The sequence below is a fragment of the Nothoprocta perdicaria genome, unplaced genomic scaffold (assembly GCF_003342845.1).
Source record: "Nothoprocta perdicaria isolate Ctin4 unplaced genomic scaffold, notPer1 scaffold_110, whole genome shotgun sequence".
Taxonomy (NCBI): Eukaryota; Metazoa; Chordata; class Aves; order Tinamiformes; family Tinamidae; genus Nothoprocta; species Nothoprocta perdicaria.
This window is the reverse complement of record NW_020454206.1, coordinates 554,511-577,693: the sequence shown is the minus strand read 5'-3', so window position 1 is coordinate 577,693 and position 23,183 is coordinate 554,511. Positions and strand designations below refer to the sequence as shown.

At 54.1% G+C, this 23,183-nt stretch overlaps 1 protein-coding gene across 6 annotated transcripts in view; it reads left to right on the top strand.

Annotated features, from left to right (window-relative positions):
• Nucleotides 1-23,183, top strand: part of PAX2 (paired box 2) — a 74,097-nt gene that overhangs the window by 28,507 nt on the left and 22,407 nt on the right. For 4 of the 6 annotated variants that reach the window (XM_026050583.1, XM_026050591.1, XM_026050600.1 and 1 more), the window contains exons 4-6: nucleotides 2,508-2,593; nucleotides 4,671-4,790; nucleotides 22,923-23,098. In XM_026050583.1, coding sequence (XP_025906368.1) covers nucleotides 2,508-2,593; nucleotides 4,671-4,790; nucleotides 22,923-23,098 — 382 coding nt within the window. The remainder of the gene's footprint in view (nucleotides 1-2,507; nucleotides 2,594-4,670; nucleotides 4,791-22,922; nucleotides 23,099-23,183) is intronic. The other 2 variants (XM_026050612.1, XM_026050623.1) reach the window with 2 other exon arrangements.

Below are 23,183 nucleotides of genomic sequence, written 5' to 3'. Positions count from 1 at the left end.
ACAGCTGCCACTAACTGGCATTCTCAGACAGCCAACTCACCAGGCAAGGAAAGGGAACTTTCCTCTTCACCCCCTGCCTCAGTTTCTGCAGCATTGCAGGCAGGAGTTTTACACCACCATTGCTTCATGGGCTGCTTTTCCTCTAAATGGCTTCTCCAGACGTGGTAGCTTTCATGCAGCATGACTCTGCACATCCCRCAGGAATGAGGCTCATCCCAAGGAAGCCCTGAGTAGAGGCTGAACCGCCTGATGTCACCTCTCCGTATGGCAGGAACCATCTGATGTCATCTCATGCTAATAGGACATTTTATAATATGTCATCTGAGGCTGCAGGGGGAATCTTCTAAGCCATTCCTCGTGCTCCAGAACAATAGAACATAACACCGCATAATGTGTAGGTTACCTCAGACTGCCTCCGGYGGATTTGGGATGGGTGGATGGATGGATGGATGGATAGATACATTTATACAAAGTATACATACATTATATCACTCTATTGATTTTTAAAAAGTTCCAGGTCTGCCTGGCTATAATGAGATTTTTGAACTTTGTGTTGCGATCAATGAGGGGAATATTATTGGCCTGGAGAATTGATATACCTGCTCTGTGTGCCTTGTTCTGCTCCCGGACTGCCCCTGCCCCCAAGGTGTACGATTCCATCAGACACTTAACCTCTTTTACAGTGTCATCAGGCTAAAAGGAATCTAATAGTGACACGGGACTTGTGCTCAGCACTCTGGCACTATTGCTTTCCTGTCACAAATAATTTATAGCTTTCTATTTCCATCCCTTTGCCTGCACCCCATCCCCTCTTTCTGTTTCTCTGGGCTGGGGGGAATCAATAAACTCACACAACCAGAGTGGCACTTCAGGGGGCTGCAGGGAGAATGTGAGAGAGAAGAAAAAAAAAAAAGAAAAAAAAAAAGCATAAGAAAGTTATATTATTTGTCCTGGCCTAGACTTCTTAGCTCAGCTCCTCAGCTAGTAAACATCAGCAGGACCTCAGAATCTGGCCCCAAGGGCCTCTGAGACCTTCTGCCTCAGTCCTCAGCAGCTGTAAATAAGGACTTGGGGTGCCACTGAACTGGGATTAACAGGGAGCTGGGTCTCCATCCCAGCTATGAACCTTGACACCACCTGTGTCCAGCTATGTCCCAGGCATGTTCTCTGCCGCTCCAATTACTGCCCAGGTTTCATCATGTAAATAACTGAACTTGCAAGCACGATGAAGTGACAAGCTTTGAAATAGGCTCCTTTTTCCTCAGAACCTCTCACTCTCACCAGTGATGCTTTTCCAGAAAAGTCCTCTCAAAGTCTCTGCCCACCTCAAAGGCTGCTTTATCCATGACATATGGCCAGACAAACATTTGCTTTTTGAAGTTTTGCCAACTTGTTCTCCAGAGCGTGTCTCTGAGGGAGCAGAGCCTCCTGGCAGCAGCCCGGGGCTGGCAGGGGCAATGCCAAGTTCATTACTTTCACTTTGGAGGGGTATTTGGGGACTGTTGAAAACTCCCCTAATACTGAGATCCAGAAACAGAGCCCARAGAGCATGCACACCTTCACTCCAATCAGAGAGACTTCTTTTAATCCCAGAGGGAATTTTGTCTCCATGGCCTCCAAACTTTGTGCCTTACTTGCTAAATTCCTTGGTGAGAGAGTGTTTCCTATGCCACAAATACCCAGCAGCTGCCAGTGGAGAGGGCCCCACGAGTCCAGTGTTAGGTGCTAGTGATTTTCTTTCACCGTTGACCTCAGCTGCACTGGAACCAGTGACCCAGCAGTGAAAGATGCCTTGTAACAGGAACTGGAGCACTGATAATTACAGCTCAGCTCGCTTTCAATCTGAGCTGCATTCTGAGCTCAGGGGCACTGGCTGAGGCTCCTTTTTGGGGTTCCCATGCTGCACTCCTTCACCACCCGACACAGACCAAAGGTGTCTCTGTGCTGCAGCTTCTTTTTTTCCTGGTCATCTGTATCCAGTCACCTCTTCCCACCAACCGATGCTTTCTGCCCCCAACTGCTTGTTTAGGAAGGACAGGGCTTTTGTAGAGCCTTCCATAAGTTGCAGTTATTTGCTTCAAAGCCAGAAAGTATCTTCTAGGCACACAACAAAGTGAAATCTGCACTGTTGGCAAATCCAACAGTGGCCTCAAAGGCTGTCAGATGACCAAGCTGCAAATGGGCCTCCTGCAATCAGATCACAAATGATAACACAGTCGCTAGCACAYAGGAGAGACCAGTACAAGCTCAGTAAGCACTGTAGCTATGCAGTGACTATCCACGGTTGGGGGGAACAATCCTTTTGGAACTGACTCTAAGTCCTGTGACCATTAAAGTAGGAGAATCGCGGGCTGGGGAGTCAAAAGCCGCGCTTGCCCACAACACTGCACCCAAAGGCCAGCTTGGCCTTTGAGGTTCGGGTAACGGCGACTGCTCYGGTCTCTGTACAAACCCACAGGGAAGCTGTGTGAGCAGCTGAGTTCTGACCACATTTTGCTCTTTTCCAGGATTATCAGAACCAAAGTTCAGCAACCCTTCCACCCAACCCCGGACGGGAGTGGCACCGGCGTCACCGCACCAGGACACACTATCGGTGAGCGGCCTGGCGCGCGGGACAAGGGCAGACCGGGATGAGGCTTCACTGGGGGAACCAAGTCTCACTGGCAGGGCCTTGGGCAGAGCAAAGGGGAGAAGGGTGGGGGGAAAGGAAGCTCATGAGGAAACCAAGTTTCTGCTCTCCATTGCCTTAACTACACTGCAAGGAGGGGTATCAGGGCAGAAAAACTGCCTCAAGGTATAAGCTTGCTCRAAGTGTTTCAGTCTCTGCATCCATTTTCCTTTTACTCCCTAAGGAGAAGCATCTTCCCCTGTCCTATCTAAGTTCCATCTTTTTGTCTCCTTATTCCACCTTGCCACGCCCTTCTTTTTCCCTGTTTCTCTTCTTCCCCTTTGCTGGAACTGGCCCGYTTCTTTAGCACACAGATTAGAGTGAGATATTTCTGATGCCTTGCAACTGAGTTCTTCCCTGTTCTAGCCCTGCAGGCAGGTATCCCCAGGGTGTTTTTCACTGAGAAAATATATTTGCTGCTAGGGGAGATGGCTTTATTGAGATGAGCAGAAGATGGAGACTGTAATAAAGCTTCGAAACGTCTGCTAGTCTGCTGTGTTTAAAGGCACTGTGCTAGATGTGTGATGGCTTTCACTGATGGCTCTGGACTGCATGGTGATCATGCCCATTGCTGCTAACATGCTGTAACCCAGTAACAACTCAGGGCAGGAAGAAACCTGCTGTATTCTGGGAGACTGTGAGATACAGGGCCAGCTGTGGCCCATGACACTCTTGGATACTGGTGGTTACTGGACAGTCAACTGCAGTGCAGAGATTGACTGGAAAAGACTGGTTCAAATGGACACTGCTGCCAGGTGTGATCCTGTAGGTGAATTGTGTTCAGGGACATAATGGAATTCAGCCTGTAACAGAATGGGCTGTTATGGAACGGCATTTCTGGATGCCCTTTTTAACTGGACTTGCTCACGGGAAAGGGAAGCACTGAGCACACCAGATGGAGCTGGCAGATATTATTCCTTCTTGGAGAAGCGCTGCGGTGTCCAGGGAATGTGCTGGCTGAGCTGAGGTAGCGGCTGGGAGTGCTGCTGCTGGAGCCTCCTGTGTTCTGGTGCAGACTGGGACGTGTGGGTCAACACTGGGCAGTGCTGGCAGGCTCTGCTCCTTCCTGGAAAGCTTGAACTGAAGGCATTACTTGCTGTGGTTCAAGGTTTTATGGCGTGAATGATGGGTATGGACAGCCCATGAGAGAACTGGGGTGTGCTCCTATTTACTGGGGCACACTGGGATGCAATAGCCCTGCCTACTGGATTCAGAATTCCCCTTGGTCTGTACTCTAAAACCCTGGTTATCATGAAGTGGTTATTTCTAACCTGGATGAGTTGTCATTTCTGATACACTGGAACTCATGAGGGAAACTTGGCCAGGCCTGAGTGGCAGGAGGAGTCTGCTTGTCTGCACTGGTCAGTGCAGCAGGAGACTCGAGATTGCCTGGGCTGGAGGATGCATCATCAGCTCATGATTTGTCCTAATAGGGAACTGAATTTACTGGCCTAAGCACTGAAATGCTCTAATCTGTGCTAAGGSGAGATGATTTTTGACTGAGTGTACTGGGTGGACACATAGGAGGTTGGTCTGGCTAARACAGAACGTGTGCCTTCCTTGTGGATAAGTGCTGTGTGGAAAGGATCTGTATGATGCTCTTGTCAAAACACGGATAGCTTAGGAAGTCACCAGCGAACACAGCCCATGTGGATGTGGCCCTCAGCTCTGCTGGGAAACCTGCTCTGAGCTGGAACACGGGAACAAGGCCCAAGTTCTTGATGGAACATACTTGCTCTTGCTATTGGCCTCAGCTGCAAGGCTGTGGTGCTACTGCATGGGATTGGACTGGCAAAGTGGTACAGGAGCATGGGATCGGACCTGAAAAGCTGGAATTTAGCGGTACAGGAGCATTAGTGTGAGTGCTTCACTGTGAGGGACTGGGATTTTGTTTGTGCCYAGGCATTCCTCAGAGACTGGTGGCACGTGCAGCTTCCAGCTGGGGTCCCCGAGTGCTGCGCCGCTCTCCTCATGGCCCTTTCTCCCTTTTCGTTTTGTCCAGTGCCCAGCACAGCATCCCCTCCCGTCTCCAGTGCCTCCAATGATCCAGTGGGCTCTTACTCCATTAACGGGATCCTGGGGATTCCTCGGTCGAATGGCGAGAAGAGGAAACGTGATGAAGGTAGGGGGCGGGGAGAAGTTTATCCTCCCTTTTATATTCTTTGTCCCCATGTACAGGCTCCAATTTCAGGCCAAGGTTTGCAGCTGCTCCAGGGGCTAGATCAGTTTTAGCACCARGGACCAGCTCCGCGCCAGTGCCCTGCTGGCCTGGAGCGTCCCTGTCACGGGGCCCCGTGTGCGACAGGCCACGGGGCTGATCCCGGGGCACTGGCTGCTGGAGGTGGCTGCAACGGAGCGCCCCAGGGACCAGCAGGGGCCTGGGTTTGAACCCCAGGCAAACAACGTTTCCTGACTTACTTTCTAACCAAACGCCATCGTGGGGAAGCACCAGCAATGTGGGAGGATCCTTCACTCCCCTTGCAAACAAGGTCCTGCCCTGTGACGGGCCATAAGCTGCATTAGTTGATGTGATCAGAAGGGCTCAGGTTTTGATGGGTAGCGTCTACAGCTGCAGAACTGCCATATTTGAAGCCACCTGAAAATAGAACAAGAGGTCTTTGAGCTCTGTGGCCCTAAGGTGTTATCTAGGCCTCTCCTGAGTGCCCTGAGAAATTAGGATTAAGGTATCTCCTTCTCTTTCCTACCTGGGAAGGAGGGAAGGGCACAGTGAATCTTGAAATGAGCCACGAGCTGCAGCCCCAGGTCCAAGGTCAGGAGAAGTGGGGAAAGTCTTGGTRCTGTTATGGTGGCTTTGGAAATGTTCTGTCTTAAATCTTGCTCTTTAATTTGGATACATTCAAAAACTGAGGACCAGGAGGTGAATTTTCCCAAGAGTGGTACCTGCGCTGGTTGGTTGGTTCTGCTTTGCCTTCATTATGTTGCTTTCCACTGCTGCCTGTTGCATGGGGGACCTCTGAGCAGGAACGGTGACTCACTGTACGYCCAGGGCTGCGGTCTAGCACCGGGGCTCTCCATGACACGTGGTGGGAAGAGAAAGGCCCCTCATAGGGATGTCGCACTTTGGGGTTATGCCCGTCATCTTCTCCATGTCTTCTTCTTGTGAGGTTCATATCTGCAAGTTTGGGATCCAAATAAACCCAGTAATCCCAAGAAAAAGGCAATTGTTGTAGCCTGATAAAGTAAAACTGGATGCTGTAAACAGGGACCCAACTCAGTTCCTGATAAAGTGAATGGAAAGATTTTYGCTGAAGTCATTGGAAATGGGATCAGGCCCCAGAGGAAGATCCATTTCCCAGCTAGATGGCAGCAGGGCCCAAGTAAGAGAAAAGTATAGCMATGGAAGGGCTGAGTCAATGCCTCAAAGTCAGAGCATGGCATGAGTAAGAGTCTGCAAACACTGCAACCCCCTCCAGCACTTCTCATCATTACATATACAGCAGATAGTGACATTTCAATCAAAACGACAAGTTTCTCTAATAGTTGTGCAAATCTCTTGGCACTATTGGCCATCTTTGTGACCCGGTTTGCATACATTCCAGCTTGGAGATCACCAGTTCCCAACACGGTGCCTTGGCATCTCATTTGCAAATGAAGTAGCTCAGGCTGGTTTTAGCAGTGATTCCTTCCAAGGATCAGGAAAGATGAGGCCAGTTTAGATGCAGCCGCTCAATCATTTCTAGCCCCAGAATCTGAGCATTTTGGAGCAGTACCATTAAACAGAGAAACACTCAAACGGGTATCTAAGGCTGTGACGCTCCACAATGACGCACTGACATTAAGAACAGCTCCTGCTGCCTGTCCTGATTCACCCCAGCTTTGATTTATGAAGGCAAAGAAATTCTCTGCAAATCCCTGTTGTTGGCGAAGTGCCCACATAGCCCACTAGAAATCAAAGAGATACCAGACAGCTCCGAAGGTGCTGCCYGCCCCCGGCTCGCAGGCTTTCAGGTGCCAGTCGCACGCTGCAGCTGCAAGGGCTTCTGATTGCCTTAGAGAGCAGCCTTCATTCTGTCACGCCAGATCTCTGCCCCAAGGGGATGTCCCGTTCCTGKCCCGGAGAAGGCTCGCAGGGGACCTCCTGCCAGCTGCTGAAACTCCCCATCCAAGGGCCGGGTTATCCGTGGCTCTGCTTACTCTAAGCAATGTGGAAAGACATCATCACTTTGCAGGGATGGGCCCAAAGCCAGAAGACTCCAAGGGGAGGACTTGCACAGTCCATGACCTGCACATATTGCTGGGCAGTGTCCCTGCAGCTCTGTGGGCACTGACGGCTCCTGGGTGGGGGGATACGCAGGTGAGGCAAGAAGCCCAGCGCAGGTATTTCTGTCGTGTTCACACCACATGTGAACGCCCTCTCAGCACTTCCCAGAGCTGCTGTGCACGGTTTGCTGCAGCTCTGCAGCTTGCAATGGAAAGCTCTCCCTTATGGGCTCCCAAATGTGCCCTCCTAGCATTCCGGGGGCGGCTCTTCCTTCAGCAGAGCAGGGAAGGAGCACTGCTCTCTGCTCTCTGTGCCACTGGAGCAGCCCTGCCGCCAGGCTGATGCTCTGAGGAACCTCTGGTGCTCTCCTGAACCCCTGCTCGTGAAAACCTTTCCAGCACCCTGTGTGATGGGGGAACAGGGTGGGAGCAAGACAGAGGCGCCTCTATGCAAGCACCCCCCCACCAGGTCCTCCCTGCTGCAGCTGCTGCCTGCGTTAGGCAGCAGCAGAGCCGATTAAGAAGAAGGGAGATAATTATGTGTCAAGACGATGTAGCAGAACTCGCGAGCTGGGCACGAGGAGCAGGCGGGTGCAGGAGGTGGGCTCGGCGAGGCGCTCACAGCCACGTGTGCCCCTCCGCTCGAGGAAGCCCAACGTGCTGCACGGAGAGGCTGGCCCGGGCACTGGGGTGCCGAGGGAGCCGCGGGGCAGGGTGCGAGTGCCTGCCAGGAAGGACCATCCCTTCAGCGCTGGTTTTTGCCAGCTGTTTGCAAACCTCTGACTTCAGTGACAGACTGGGACTGAGCAGCAGAGACCAAGGCACCCATCATTTTTTGAATAATTTGTGTTAAGTTCACCACCACTTGTCTAGCTCTGTGTTCCTTTTCCTGSCATCTGTGGGCGCAGCCAGTGTTGCCGCAATCTCCTCCTGACCTTCTCCACCACTTAGTCCCCTCCTTCCCATCTTCCAGAGGAGGCACTGCAGGGTGTGAGGAGTTTCCAAAGGCCACTGTGGGCATCCATATCAATCCACAGAGGGGAATGGGAATTCTAGCTCTCTGCACCCTAACGCTGTCCTGTGYTGTGACAGCAGCTCAAGCTGAGGAAGGCAGCTTGCAGACAGTGACCAGTCCAGGAGGATGAGGGGGAAAATATCAGGCTGAGGTGCCTGCTTGACAGCTCGAAGCATGAGAAYGGGGTGACCCAGAGGCACTAACACGAAATTAGGAGCATGCAGGTACTGTAGTCTTGGGCACCGTATACAGAGAAAAAGGGAGGGATGAATGCATAGGTGGATRAACAGATGAATAGATAGATAAATATTTTAGATTAAAGAAATGTTCAAACTGTTTCCTACATTCCATAGCATCTCCAGCCRGGTGAAACCTTTGTGATCTTTGCAAAACCGCCCTTATTAAAGACAACTTTTTCTCTCAATAACCAGCCACAAACAGACTTCCTTTACAGACCCAAATTCTCATTTGGGATTCTTGTTCCAGTGAAGCTAGTGCTGTAAAAATCTCAGCATTATTAATCTTTGTTCCCGACAATATCTGTAGTATTTGACAGCATTACGGGCAATATCATCTGCAGTGCTGACAATGGCAGAGATAATATCCCCCAGTATTATCGGCATTAGCTGGGGCCATATCTGCAGCCTGTTATTGGCGGGAGCAGACGTAATGTGTCCAGTATTATTAGTATCACGAGTAATAAAACCCAGGGGCTTGTTAGCATGATCAGGGCTAACATTGGCAGTAGGTTTGCAGGAGAGGAGGGGACGGAGTGATTGTTACTCTAAGCTGCTCTTYCAGATCCTGTCGCAGGATACCCAGTGTCTTGGAGAAACACCATTTAGATCTCAGTCTTTCAGTGGAAGCTAGAGCAGAGAGGAGTGGGACCTAATGTCCTAGATAATGCTCTATGGTCGTGGAGGCCTGACTTGCTGTGCTCCAGGTGAGGGTGCAGCTGCAAGTCTGATGCTGCTGGTGTTGTGTCCAAAATGGCAATGATTCTATCACTTGGGAGAGGCAGTTGTGACATTCTAGGTGACTCTGTGTCCTTGTCAGTGGCATTAATATGTCTCTGCGGCAGCTTGACAGTGGTTTTCATGTTACTCTAACTGTGTGGCTATGGGTTGTGGGTTTGTGACACTAATGACGGGATTAACTGTGCCATTGCTTGCTATGTTGCCCCATTACACGCAGTGTCGACGCACTCTGCAACACGTGGCTCTGCCGTGTTTCTGATGCTAGGACTGCATGCAGCTCAGGTTGCTTCCACGTGGGAATGGCTGGTACCCCGTTGCACGCTGTCACCACAATCACACAGTTGTCACTGCAGTTGATGTCACTTGCTTACTGACAGCAGACTGTCACCTGGTTGTGATGTGAAGGCAGCAGGCGTGCGGCACTGCGGCGCCGTGGGGCACGGGGTGTTTGAGGCAGGTGTGATGCTGCTGCTTCTCCACGGAGCGGGGTCATTTCAGGTGAGCCCGAGCGCTGACGCTGTCACCTGCAGCAGGATCCCGCCTTGCCAGGGTGTCCCTGTATGAGCACAGAGGGTCTGGTTCCGATCTGCCCCCCAGGGAAACGTGTTTGTTTTGTTGTGCTGTCTGTAGGCAGCTGCAAAGGGTATGAGGAGTCATTCCCTCTGATTATATCATGGCACCTGATGTTTGTCTGTCTCAAGTGCAATAGGTATATCTGTGTTCTCCTCACAATGCTGGGTTGTTGATGACAAGAGAGAGTTTTGGGGTCCCTGCAGGGGACACTACAGGATTCCTGTCTGCAGGGTGTCTGTGTTGTTCCATGCTGTGATTTCTTGACACCACAGCTGATGTGTTTGCATTATTCTGTATGACTGTGCTACTGCAGGTCAGCACCTTTCATTGCCCCAGTCAATGTGACCAGGGGCCCTGGTCAGGTGCAGGGCCTCAGGTGAGGGGGTTAAACTTGCACAGAGCGCCCTGCTGCCGGAGCTTGCGCCGCTGCCGCTGCCGCTGCCGCTGCCGCTGCCGCTGCTCGGGGGCTGCTGCGCTCGGTGGGCGCTGCCTCAAGGGAGCTGCTCTGCCGGCAGCTGCCCTCACATGCATCCCGGTGCGCTCGGAACGCACGGGCATGTTTGCTCTGTGCCTTAGCATTAGGGTTGCTGGTTTCTGGTTGCCTCTGTTTGTCTACTGGGGTGAGGGGCAGGTTGGACCCGTATTTTTGTGCATGTCCTCACGAACCTAGAAAATGTGTATGTTATTCTGTGTACAGCACTGCCTGGTGGGAGTATGCATATTGTGGATCATAGGGATGTCTGGGCATATACAGCTCAGTATTAGTCCTCTGTATTTCCATGAATGCCAGGTATTTATTCACATTTTGAGCATATATATGAATGTTGTCTATTTGATGTATATTCTGTGTGTATGTGTTGTTACATACTTGGCGTATCACTGTCCTTCTTTGATTGTGAGAGTGTCACAGACAAGTAGTCTGGTAGTGCTGTGCACTTCTGTATAGAGTTTGTACAGATGTGCCTTTGTGCTGGTGTTATATATCTATGGGTATGTTTGCTTCACGTATTTTGGTTGTTCTTGCTTGTGTGAAGGTTGTCTATTTACATAAACAGTTTGTATTTGTATACATGGTTCAATTTTGTACATGTGACTATAAGGAAACTCYGCTCTGTTCCCCGTTTTCATTTAGAGGGATGTTTTAGCGTATTGCATTCTTGCAAATTATTTGCTTATTCAGAAATTACATTTAATTGCCAAGCACTTGCATTAGCACTTCCTTGTGTCCCCGTTTGCGTTTGTCTTTAGATGTGACTCGCTGCGTTTTCTGCATGTTCACTCCTGAGTGCAGGGACGTGCGTGTGTGAGTGCTCATTCGCGGGCCCCTGGCTGCCTCCTCTCCTTGCCCGGCTTGGGCAGGCACTCGTTTCTGGGAGGGCTCTTGCAGCACGTGTGTCAGCAGGAACCGGGCAGCTCYGTCCCTGCCAGCCTCTCTGCGGGCACCGGCAGGAGGCTGCAGGGGCAGCTCCCTGGCCRCCGGGGCTTGTCCCTCTCTCACCCTGTTGCCTCTGTGTGCAGCCTGTGTGGGGCTGCCCGTGCCCAGGGACCGGCTCATCTGCTTTCTCCCAGATGGAAGGGCTATGGGAGTCAGAGGGAGCCCGATGCCTGCAGCCGGGTCCACGAGGATCCCGAGTTAATACTCGGTGGGTGACGGAGTAACTCTGCAGAAGGGATCAGAGTGAGGTGGTAGCATGAGGGATGCAGTCCTRGAAGGTCTTGGAGGGCTGTTGTGGGCCTGGCAGTGGGAGGCAGGACTCTCTAGGGGCCATCAGAGCACCAGGACAGTGGCAGGCAGGGATGACACTGTTCCAGGCAGCAGGTAACAGGGCACTGAGGCATAAGGGCAATGCAACAACAGAGTCAAGGAGAGCTGGCACTGAGGCACAACAGGGACCCAGGTGACGCTCTGATGACTAGGCCTSATCTACCAGAACAATGAGAGCAGGGGAAGCCACAGCAAGAACGAGCGCAACGTGGCAAGGGAGAGCGGCAGGAACGAAGCACGGAGGAGCTGGGGCGGCTCCTGGGCACACGCAGGGCTGGGGGAACAGGTAGCCAGCAGCACGGGACCTCTCGTGTCTCCATGGGACCTCTCGTGTCTCCACGGGACCTCTCGTGTCTCCGTGAGGACAGGAGAGGCAGCCCGGTGCTGAGGCCGGGGCACTGTGGCCATCTGCATCGTGCAGCGGAGCGCGCGGCCAGCGCAGTGACGGCATCAGGTGACGGCCACGTTCCGTGGTGGCAGCCACGGACCAGAGGGAGTGTGTGGGCAGGGGCACTATTCCCAGCTGCTGGAAAAACAAAGAACCTAACAGGCAGTAAAACAAAAACAAAGGAGACTTGGAAGCACCTGACAGCCCTAATTCATCACAGCCCAAGATTTTTTTTCCCCCCTCATGTTCCCATTATATTTGTTTGTAAAAGTGGAAATCAATTTTGAAGGTAATTTTCTGGAAAGAATGGAAGGGAGGTGGGAGGGCCGGATAAGGCAGAGATGGCAAGAGGGAAAAAAAAAAAATTTAGGCCAGGCACAGCCCAGGGGCAGCTCTTGGCAAGGTGAAAGAAAATTGCATATTCAATCTCCATCCATGAATCTCCCTGGCTGCTGCCCGCCTCCTGCTCGAAAACAATGAAGGCTTTCTCCCCACACCGCACCACGGCGAGGATGAGCGCGCGCTTTAACTTCAGGGTCATTAATTCACCTGATTATTGCAGGAGAGGAGAGCCTTGCAGAGGCATCCGCTCCAAGGAGCCCTCCCTGAGCTCATCCTTTGATTAGTTTGGGGTGGGGGCAGTGGGGATAATTTGTTGTGTTGGACTGGGCCTGGACTGGGGGGGAAGGAGGCCGCGCTCTGCGGAAGGGAGGGTCGGGAGCAGCMGCTCCCCAGCCCCGCGCCCGTGCGAGCGCAAATTAAAAGTAGCGTCTTCCTCTCGCAGCCATCTCGGCGGGAGGGAGGGCCACGCTGCGTGTCGGCACGGGCACGGGGGGGATCCCATCACTGCTTCTTCAGCAGCCCGGCGCAGTGTCACCCTGCGAGGTGACATTTGAATTTACAATTCCGCTGAGAAAAGCCATTAATTCACAAATTAACATTTCTCCCTCTCTCTCTAGCTCTCTCTCTCTCCTTCTCTCTCTCTCYCTCTCACATGGATGTGCAAGCAATTGAAAAGACAAAGGAAATAGCCTTAAGGAAGAGACTTTACTGCTACTCTGTCTGTGCAGAGATTGCTACTACTGCTTCTAGATAGATAAACCAATTACCTGAGCGGCTCTGTTCGTGGCAGCCTGCTATTACCCCCTTTTGTAGAGCTGCCTCCACTGCGGGATTACACTGTGTGTATCTCATTAATGTAAAGCAGCCAGATCCCGGGCTCCGGCCCTGACCCTTCCTGCCAGAGCCGTCGCTCCGCAGCGGGAGAGGGGCCCGAGCAGAGGGGCGGCCGGCCCGGGTGCCCGCTGACGCGCAGGGCATCAGCTCGGGCAGGCGGCGGCCTCCCTGCTCCAGAGCAGGCCCTGGAAGGCAGCCGTGTTCTCCCCCAGGCCCTGACGGGCACTGCCAATGCTGCACAAGAGGCTCTGTGTGCTGGCATAGGGGACGGGCAGCCCCTTGCAGCTCCGTTCTGGGTCTCCTTCGTTTTCCTCCAAGGGCCCTAGTGCAGGAAGGTGTTTGGCAGAGGCAAGAGTGCCCAAGCTACACATACATAGACGCAGTTGTGGCTAGATGCATCCAGAAGCGAGCACCGGCTCACAGAGGCACGCAGCAAGCCCCAGAACAAGGAGACACCCCAGCTGATGAACTGAGAGGGGCAGCTTTCTTAGTGCAGTCCCACTGAAAGGCAGTGAAAGGAGACTGACGTTCTTGTAAAACCCAAATGTTGGCAAGTACCTGTGCCCAGTGCCCAGCTGCTTCCCAGTTCTGTGTTCGCCCATCCTGTGCGCTGCCGCCACGCTCTCTGGCACGTTTATTCCTGCTGCAGTGCGCGCAGAGCACAGGCCTGTCACCCTGCCTGCCCTGCAGCCCTGCCGCCCTGCCGCCCTGCCTGCCCTGCCACCCCGCTGCCTTGCCTGCCCTGCCGCCCTGCCTGCCCTGCCACCTTGATGCCTTGCCTGCCCTGCCACCCTGCCTGCCCTGCCACCCAGCACGCGCTCTGCACTCACAGCTCCTCGCAGCACTGCGCCCCACGCTGCAACGCGCTGCCCCTGCTCGCTCACCTCACACTGCCCGAGCCGGAGCCCTCCTGCAGCAGGGTTTGCATAAGGACTTGCCTGTCACTCGCTGCTCGCTAATCATGTCATCTATGTACCCGTATGCAGAAGAAATCTTTGCCAGTAGTTTTTCACCCCGTGAGGATTCGATAGACCCTGTTCAAGCCACTTTCCCACCTGTCGTTGAAGGCAGAGCCTTGGGACGGGGAAGGAGCGTTTCCCGGTGCCGGGCGAGCGGGCCGGCAGGCTGTGCCTCCCCGCGCTCAGCGCACGGCTATGTGCCTCTCTCGGGCACTGCCTCAGCTCTTTAAATCTTGCTCCCAAGCGATGCTGTTAACAAGAGCATCTGCCTCCCTGACATGCCCTGCCCCGCGCCGGGAGCAGCACCCGCGGCAGGCGCCGCAAGACGGATCGCAGGCAGCGCAGGCATCGGCAGGCAGTGCCAGTAATTCAAACCATCCTGACCGTTCAGTGAACCCGAACCTGCTGACCTTGACAGCACTAGACAAGAGCGGCCCCAGGAATCCCAACCTTTATGGAGGCGTTGGCGGAGGACGGCTCGGCCTCTCTCCCTTTTCTCTCTCTGGCTCCTTCTGGCCTCAGCCCTGGCACTACGGGGCCCAGCAGCCCATCCCCAGCGCACAGATGAGCTCCTAATTTGGCCATCCCTGCGCTCGAGTCCTGTTGATGCCACGTGAAGCATCGCTGGCTGCTCACAGATGGAAACCATCCCTATAGCGGCCTGGCTCCTAGTGCTGAACGACAACACCGGGCACCTTGTTCTCAGTTGGAGACAGAGAGAAAGCCCTCCTCCTCCTCCCCAAATGGGGACTGCAGTTATTTGAGAGAAAAGTGGGAGCTCTTTGCTTCCTGAAGTGATAGTATCAGATCCTCCGGCCTTGTTTCAGGGGGTCTCGGGAGGAAGCAACAAGATCTCACCTACTGATTAGCCCGTGAGAATCACGGCTGGGGAGATAAGGGGCAAGGAGGCGGCTGGACTGGCGGGGAGAGAAACGCTAGTGACTGACTGTGCCACGAGAACTCGCACTAAAGAAAAACACCCTTTGTGAATGTTTCGGGACCCTCTCGGGAATGCTGGATTCCCTCCAGCTCTTCTGTGGCTGTCGGGCAAGGCCTCCAACAGGCAGCCCTTGGTGGTGGCTGCAGAGCCCTTGCACGTGCCGGGCAGCTCATGTAGGGCCTGTGGCCCCGGGCAAGCAGTTCCCTGCAGCAGATACCTGGCTGGGCATAAGCAGATGTGTTTGTCGCCTGTTTCTCTGCCCGGAATTCCTCGAGGGCAGATTCACAGCACAGAGGCAGTGCCGTGCCCGGCTTTCCAAAGCAGCCGTTGGTTTTGCCTTGGGCTTTCCACATGCGGTGTGGGATGAGACAGGCCTCGAACACAAGAACTGGCTTTGTATGCAGATCAGAACTAGGCTGGAGTTTGGGAGAACCCAGTAAAAAGAAGGAACTAGCTAAGCCCCAAAGAAACCTAGGCTTTCTGTTGCTTGGCTCTCTGCAGTTTGTGAAACTGAGGGTAACTGCGGGTGTTTGGGACCAGCTTCCTGCAGTTCTGAAGGTATCGCAGACGCAGGGCACAGATAGGGGTTGTACCACATAGGATCTTTCACATGCCGGTAAGGGACTTGGTATGAGTTCATGCAGAAAGGTGCCAAATTACTTTCCTAATGGTTTATAGTTATTAGAGAAATCAGAATTCAGAAAAAGAGTTTACACGGTGACAGTCCGAGCTAATTGCAGCGCGTTGCAGCCTGCAGCTGTTTCATCGCGTGGCATTTTGCAGTCACTCATCTATAGGACACCCTGTTTATTAACCTCCCTGTTCGGAGACCTCATTGCCTAGGAAATGTGGCTGACTCGGGGTGGCGCGTGGCAGATGTTGACCAACGCACGGCAACAACACAGCAGTTTTGCTGTGCCATGTCCAAATGAAGCCACAGGAGAATTAAGATATGCTGTGGGTAATCACTCAGGCTGGATTTTGTTCAGGACAGGCAGGTTAATGTCTGCACTCTTGCAAAAAATGCCATGGGAATTTTAATGACTCTGAGTGATTGGAACCTTTGTTTTATGGCACATCAAAAAATGGTGGCTCTAAAAGCGCTCTGCTTGAGCCCTGGCTCTGTGCTGACTCAGAAGAGCCTCTCGTGCCATGATTCAGGAGCACGTGGCACAGGAGCAGGCCCAGCACCTTCACCTGGAGAGGCTGAGGCACGAGGAGAGACTCCCATGGAGGGAAAAGGGGAGCCATGGGCAGGGGAAACGGAGGGAAGGGAGATATCCAGAGGCATTTCAGTGGGGGACCAAGTCAATGGATCCAATAGGATAGAGAAAGAGACATTCATATTTTCTAGGCTGTGCATTAGAGCCGCGATCCAGACCTGCTGAGCTCCGGAGCTGGTGCCCTCTGAGGTGCCATTTCAGGGTATCCCCACAAACAGAGGCTGATGCTGGACGGGGACAGCGCCGCTCCCGCTTCCCTCCCTCGTCCCCAGTGTCTGATAGCAGTGTTGATTTGCATGTCAGGCAAAGCACTGCTTGGGAAAAAAAAGCCTCCGAGTGTGGCAGTGTCAGCGCTCGCTGTTGTTCGACAGTGTAAAATTAAATTAATAAAGCCCCCAACACAGGAAAACATAACAGGAAATTAATGGCCTTTACTGTCGCTCTGATGCAGTCATTTGCAACCCTGCTTTCCGCACCAAAGACTTCATAAATGCAAGCAGTTTCTCTAAACAAGCATAGTTAGGGCTGCACGCGATGTAATTTTTTGCCTTGCTCCTGTCCTCCAGGGCTAACAAAAGCCCCCTTCCCCACGCGCTCCCCAAGGAGCCTCTTGCAGCTCCCCGGCAGCCGGGCTGGGAGCTGAGAGCAAAGGGCAGCACCAGTGGGGCTGCTCAGGCCAGCGCGCTCAGGGCACCCCGACCCCCCGTGGTGCCCAGTCCGTGCCCACGCACGGAGCCTTTCTTCCCCAGACCCGAACATGCAAGTACCAGATGCAGGCAGGTTATGTGCTCCCAAACGCTGGCGTTAATGCTGAGCGCGCGGGCCAGCACGGCCGTGGGGCTGCAAACTCGGATTCGGGCTCGGGGGCTCCCTTGCTGCCAATGCACGTGAGAACCTAAACAACTGTGGAGTTCAGGAAGGGTGGTGAACCTCCTTTAGGTGTTATTCCTCCAGCACTCATCTTCTGCTATCCCTTTTTCCGAGGGATACTGTAAAGTACCTGCACTCCTAGGGCATCTGGTTTCACTGTCCTACATCCCTGATTTTGCTCTCATGCCACACATGGCTGGATCTCGCCAGCACCTTCCATGCTCTGCTCTCATTGCCTTCACCTGGGTTTCTCCTCCACCTGATTTTCACCTTTTTCCCACCAGTTCCATCACTGCAATGAAAGCTATGATGGTTCTTGCAGCCCTGCTAAGGGCTGAAACACAGAACAGCCCTGTTCAGAGGAGAAGCCTCCTTTCACATTGCCCAAAACACAGGATCCTTTTATGCCTTCTATCCTCTGGAAGGACTGCAAATCCATTTTTTTACAATCTTCCTTTTCCAAATGCAATAGACTAGGGTAAAAATGTTACACAGGCGAAAAGATGACCAGATTAGGGCCGCTCCTCTTTGCCCTGGCCCCTACCAGGGGGGATCCAATGCGAGTTTAATCACTGAGGATGCAGGTGGCCCCCTCTAGAAACATCGCAACAGTCACTCAGGTTGCCTAGACTCAGACACCCTTGAGGCAAGGTCCTGCCTGAAAAGGGGCAAAGGGGCAGTGCTCCCTGGAGCAAGGTGGCACCGTGGTCGGGCGCAGCCGGTCGGCGTTSCCAGCGGAGCGGGCCGGGCTGCTTCCCGGGCCTGCGCGCGCAGCCCTGAATGACAAGCGCTGCCTATTGATCGCGTTCTGAACTCGGCCCAGCCGATAGAAGGTAATTAATGACTCCATTTGCCTCAGTACCGAGGAGAACAATTGAGTTTGAAACTGCAACAACTGGCAGTGCTGTGAAAGGGCCCCCGGGGGATGTCCGGGAAAGATGCCTGACAGGCCGGGCTGCGCTGGGACATGGGAACACATCAGACAGGGAAAAAGGAGCAGGGAAAGCAGCGAAGGGGCGAGAGCTGGGGCAGCGCCGAGGCCAGGCTGCAGCTCCCCTCTGTGCCCGCGGCACCGCGTCCCACGGGCGCCCGCCCGCCCCAGCCCCAGCCTGTGCCCAGGGCACAGATACTGCGAGCACTTAGAAATCACCCGCTGAGCAAGCTGGGCCTGCCCTGGGAAGGCTGCTCTCTGTCACCTGGAGCTAGGGAGGGGACTGTATTATTTGTTGCAGTGCTCTGTGCCACTTGTGCACAATGGTGTCTCTGCAGCTTCCAGGCCTGCAAGTCTCTCTCCTTTGGCGCTATTTACTGGCACATTCCCTGTGTCAGACGCAGCTGCAGTTGTTTCCATGTGCTCCGGCAGAGCATTTCCTTGTGACCCATCACGGCTTTTCAATGCATCGTGTGGAGCCGCCGTGCCCTGAGCCGAAGGCTCCGCCAGCCCTGGCTCTGCACATTCCCTCAGCAGCGCCCGGGAAGCCGGGATGCTTCCCGCCACGCACGGTGGCTCCCGCCACGCTGGCAGCACCTGCGTGCCCCACAGGCACCGGGGACCAAGGCCACGCTCAAATCCSCCGGATTTAACAGAGAGCTGCCCCGCAGGTGTCACCATCCTGGGGATTCCCGTGCCACTAGAAAGGGACCTGGGCAAAGCGATGGTGTTTCCTAGTGCTGAAACGAGTGCAGCTTCCCCAAGCCCTGCTCCCTGCTAGGCCCCCGCAGGCCGCCTTTCCTCCCGGCAATGCCCCTCAGCAGCAGGACGTGGCGGCGAGGCCGCAGCGCCAGCGCTGCCAGGCTGGGCGAGCCCTTCCCCGTGGGCACCAGCCCTTCCTCGTGTCCTCGCCGGGCTCCGCGGCTCCCTGCTGCCYGCTCCCCCACTTTACTGGGTGCTACAGAGGCCGAGGCCTCCCCTGCAGCTCCAGCCATGTGCGCAGATACGCACTGCAACTTGGACCTAAAAACAGATGCAGGTTTCTGGCTCTTAAAGTTTTGGGGGAAAAAAGGAAAAAAAAAGGAAATCTCATCCTCTCTATGTTCGGATACCACTAAATAACCAGGGAATTTACATTCCTTTGCTTTTGGAGGAAATACACTGATCCATGGCTGTGAATCTCTGAAGCGCTAGCAGTACAAGACCTATAAATCTCCATCCTTCAGGATCATCTCTCTGAATTTGCCCTGCTTTGTCAGTAGCTGCCGCATGCTCAGCTCACCCTGTGGCAGTGGGGAGCTCGGGATTCATGTGCCCTGCCTCAGTYCAGGCCTGCTACGACAGGGGCCACGTCTACACAGCCTGCAGCTCTCTGCCCAGACTCTGTCCTTGCAGCTTTTAAAGGCCGAGGTCAGGACTTCATAGCCTGTCACCATGTGCACGCACAGACCCAGGCCTCCTGTGCGAGCTGCTCATTCCCCTTCTCTTCCCAAGTCTTCCACCCRTGCTTGCCTATTCTCTTGCTTTGATCATTTTGCTTCTTCATCTAACCGTGCTGCCGCTCCTCCTCCTCCCATCATCTTTTCCTCTCATTTCCCACCGGCTATACGAGGACCTTGCTCATCAGCTGGCCCCGAGTGTGGCAAATGTACACGCACACAGACACCCTCGCACACCCTCACACAAATAAATAAATAAATAAAAAAGGTCAGTGAGCAGAGCAGCAATAACCCCTAAAACAGTACTATCAGAGGGACATGATTGATCAATTGAATTCCATAGCGGCTGAAAAATGTGGGATTAAGTAGTGTATTATACGCACAATGAGTTGAGGCATGATGTTCATTTCAAGTTCATTTCGCCAGCCCTCTGCCACCAGATCAGGCAATCAATAGGGGCAGCAGATATCATATATCACCTCTCTCCGTGCTGGGGAGAGAGCACCATAATCTCTCGCAAATTTAGAGTGACAGATTTGTCAAGATCTGAAGGGCCCCTGAATAAATGAAGGGAAAGAGACTCCTGCAGCGACTTGGGAAGGCTCTGCTTGCAGCCCCTGCACACAAAGGCGTGGGCCGAGGCAGAGCCCCGTGCGCAGGGCTGCGCGGCGCCCGCGAGCTGCCGATACCCGTGTGCCCGGGTCTGCAGAGTAGGGAATACCCGTGTGCCCAGGCCTGCAGAGCTGCCAATACCCGTGTGCCCTGGTGGTACCTGTGTGCCAAGGCCTGCAGAGCTGCCGATACCCGTGTGCCCTGGTGGTACCTGTGTGCCCAGGCCTGCAGAGCTGCCAATACCTGTGTGCCCAGGCCTGCAGAGCAGGGAATATCCGTGTGCCCTGACGGTACCTGTGTGCCCAGGCCTGCAGAGCAGGGAATATCCATGTGCCCTGGCGGTACCCGTGTGCCCAGGTCTGCAGAGCTGCCAATACCCGTGTGCCCAGGCCTGCCGAGCAGGGAATACCCGTGTGCCCTGGCGGTACCTGTGTGCCCAGGCATGCAGAGCTGCCAATACCCGTGTGCCCAGGCCTGCCGAGCAGGGAATACCCGGGTGCCCAGGTCTGCAGAGCAGGGAATACCCGTGTGCCCTGCTGGTACCTGTGTGCCGAGGCCTGCAGAGCTGCCAATACCTGTGTGCCCAGGCCTGCCGAGCAGGGAATACCCGTGTGCCCTGGCGGTACCTGTGTGCCCAGGCCTGCAGAGCACGGAATACCCATGTGCCCAGGGTTGCAGAGCTGGGAATACCCGTGTGCCCAGGCCTGCAGAGCAGGGCAGGCTGCGGGCAGTAAAACTTGCCTTCATGACAACACAAGGCAGTTTGAGCGCCAGCTTGAGCCCCTGCACACCGAGCACTGTGCGCACTGCAGGGCTGCCAGCCTGAAAGGCCAGTAAACCCACCAGGGCCCCCTCAGTCAAAGGGCTGTTCGGGCTCACAGGGTGAGGCAGAACCTAGAGCAGGGCAGTGACTGGCTGCACAAGTCCCCGTGGGTATCACCCAAACAGCGGCCCAGTCGCCCACTGGCTGACACGTGCAGCGCCATCCCTAGGAGCGCGCAGGCAGACCAGGGCAGGYGTCACTACAGATACATTATTTCCCCCCCATCCTGGACCCAGCGGTTCCCTGGCAGCTTTTGGCAAGGGGAACCAGAAAACAGTGACTACCGCAATGAGGAGCTTGAGATCCAAGTTACTTTAGCCCTCTGAAAGCCAYCCCTCGAGCAACAGCACAGTCAGCACTAACACAGCGCGCACTCCAGCAAGCTGGGCTTTGCTTTATTTGTTCTTAGTCAAATCTGTCATGTGCTGCAGCCTTCAGGAACATCAGGATTTGCCTGTGGGAATCAGCCTGAGGAGACTGAAGCCACCAGGGATCAGTGCCAGTTAAGAGCCCCACTCTGGCTAGGGGTGGAAAGAGCCAGAGAGAAAGAAGGGGCTGCTCGAGGGAAGGCTGCTGGCTAGGACAAATCAATATGTAATATTGTCTATGGTCTTGTGAGTGGTACTGTACTACGTTACTGTATATAATGTACTATTGATTATATCATATCATATAATCACCTATAAACGGATATATCTCATAGCCAGGAGGCAGCAGGCTCAGTTATTACTCTGGGCCACCAGTTGGACATGAAGCGTGCCAGGGACGCAGCCCGCACAGCCCTGTCCATGGGCTAAGCGCCTTGCTCCTGGCCTTCCCACAGGGAACGCCACGCAGCCTCGCGGGAGCAGCGTCCTGCCATGGGCACATTCCCCCTCACGGGGCGCAGGGAAGAGGGTCAGGCAGGAGCCTCAACCCTTCCTTGCCAGACATCCAATTCCTTCTGCTCCAGAGGCAGGAAGCTGCTGGAGAGGCTGAGGAACAACAGCGGAGGCCGGCAGGTAGCAGCAGGCAGGAGGGAGCACCTCGTCGTAGGTCACACAGGGTGAGAGGACAGTCAGACCTTTGTCCAATGAAGACAACAGGTAGAGCAGCACGGAGAGTACGGGATGCATCGGATGCGGGGCAGTAGGTACCTACACTCACCGAGGTACCTACTTACCTACTTACTTATGTAGCAAGTTACACCGAGCGGTGATGGTGGAAAGATACTCAGCAGGGCTGGAGAAGATGGTAACGAGCAGATTTGCCTCACACGAGATGAGGGATTATGACAAAGGAAGATTCACCTCAGCTGGGACAGGAGGTTATAACAGACAGACTCACCTTGGCTGTGACAGATGCTAATAGCAGGCGACTCGCTCACTTCAGATAAGAAGGGGTTATAACAGAGATAAATGCATCTCATTTGAGTTGGGGGATAACAGGAAAAAAAAAACAGATGGGTGAAAAGATGGTTTATCACACAGGAAGATTCTCTTTGGATGGGGCAGGACATTTATAACAGATTCGCCTCACCTCAAAGGGGATGAGTGGGCTCTAACAGAGACAGGCTTCGCACATCAGACAGGGTGGCATGACAGAGAYAGAGACACCTGGGAGGTGACAGGAGACACTGCAGTGAGGTTGGACGGCGACAAAGGGCTCCTGCATGACAGAGAGGCACCTCTGATGCTGCTTGTCCCAGAAAAGGTGTTTCTCCTAGCTAAAACACTGGATTCCAATTCCCACAGTGTGAGACTGGGATTTGGATAAGAAGGGGGACRGGCACATTCCTTGTTTTGGTAGTAGGTTTATAACAGAGATATGGGATGGAATAAATAAACAGCWACATGCAGAGATGCTAACAGAAACCAACATATGCTGGATAGGACAGAGGGCTCCACAGAGACTCGTCTGTGTGAAACAGTCAGAAATGGGATCACTTGTGATATCCGGGGTGGGGGGAGAAAGATTCATCTGGGATGTGACAGGATGTGATCAGACAGCAGGGAAACCGTAACGGAGACATAAGCTCCACTGTGACTGGGGAGCTAAACCGGGAGGCGCTYGCTCCCGAGCTGTATGAGGGCACTGTCCCTGCCTGAGGCTTTTCCTGAAAATCAGCGGAACCGAAACTCATCTCCTAGCGGAGCAGCGTTCTCTGTAGTGCCGGCGAGGCCGGGCAGGAGGCCCTGGCGGCAGAGGGAGCCCCGTGGCAGGCCGAACCGCTCCGCTCCGCTCTCCCTTCTGGCTCCCTGTGCAGGCAGCAGCTCCTCTCCTGTCGCTCCCTTCTGGCCCCGTCCCTTGCTGACCCCAGCCAGGCTGGTGCTAACTCCGTTTTCTCTGTCTGTGCCCTGCAGATGTATCCGAGGGCTCGGTTCCCAACGGAGATTCCCAGAGCAGCGTGGACAGTTTGCGGAAGCACCTTCGTGCCGACACTTTTACCCAGCAGCAGCTGGAAGCTTTAGATCGAGTTTTTGAGCGTCCTTCTTACCCTGACGTCTTTCAAACATCAGAGCACATCAAATCTGAGCAGGTGAGGGCCGGCCCGGCAATGCAGCCCCCCCGGAGCCGCAGGGCCAGGCCAGGGAGACTCCCTCACTGCAGTCACTGCTGTCCCC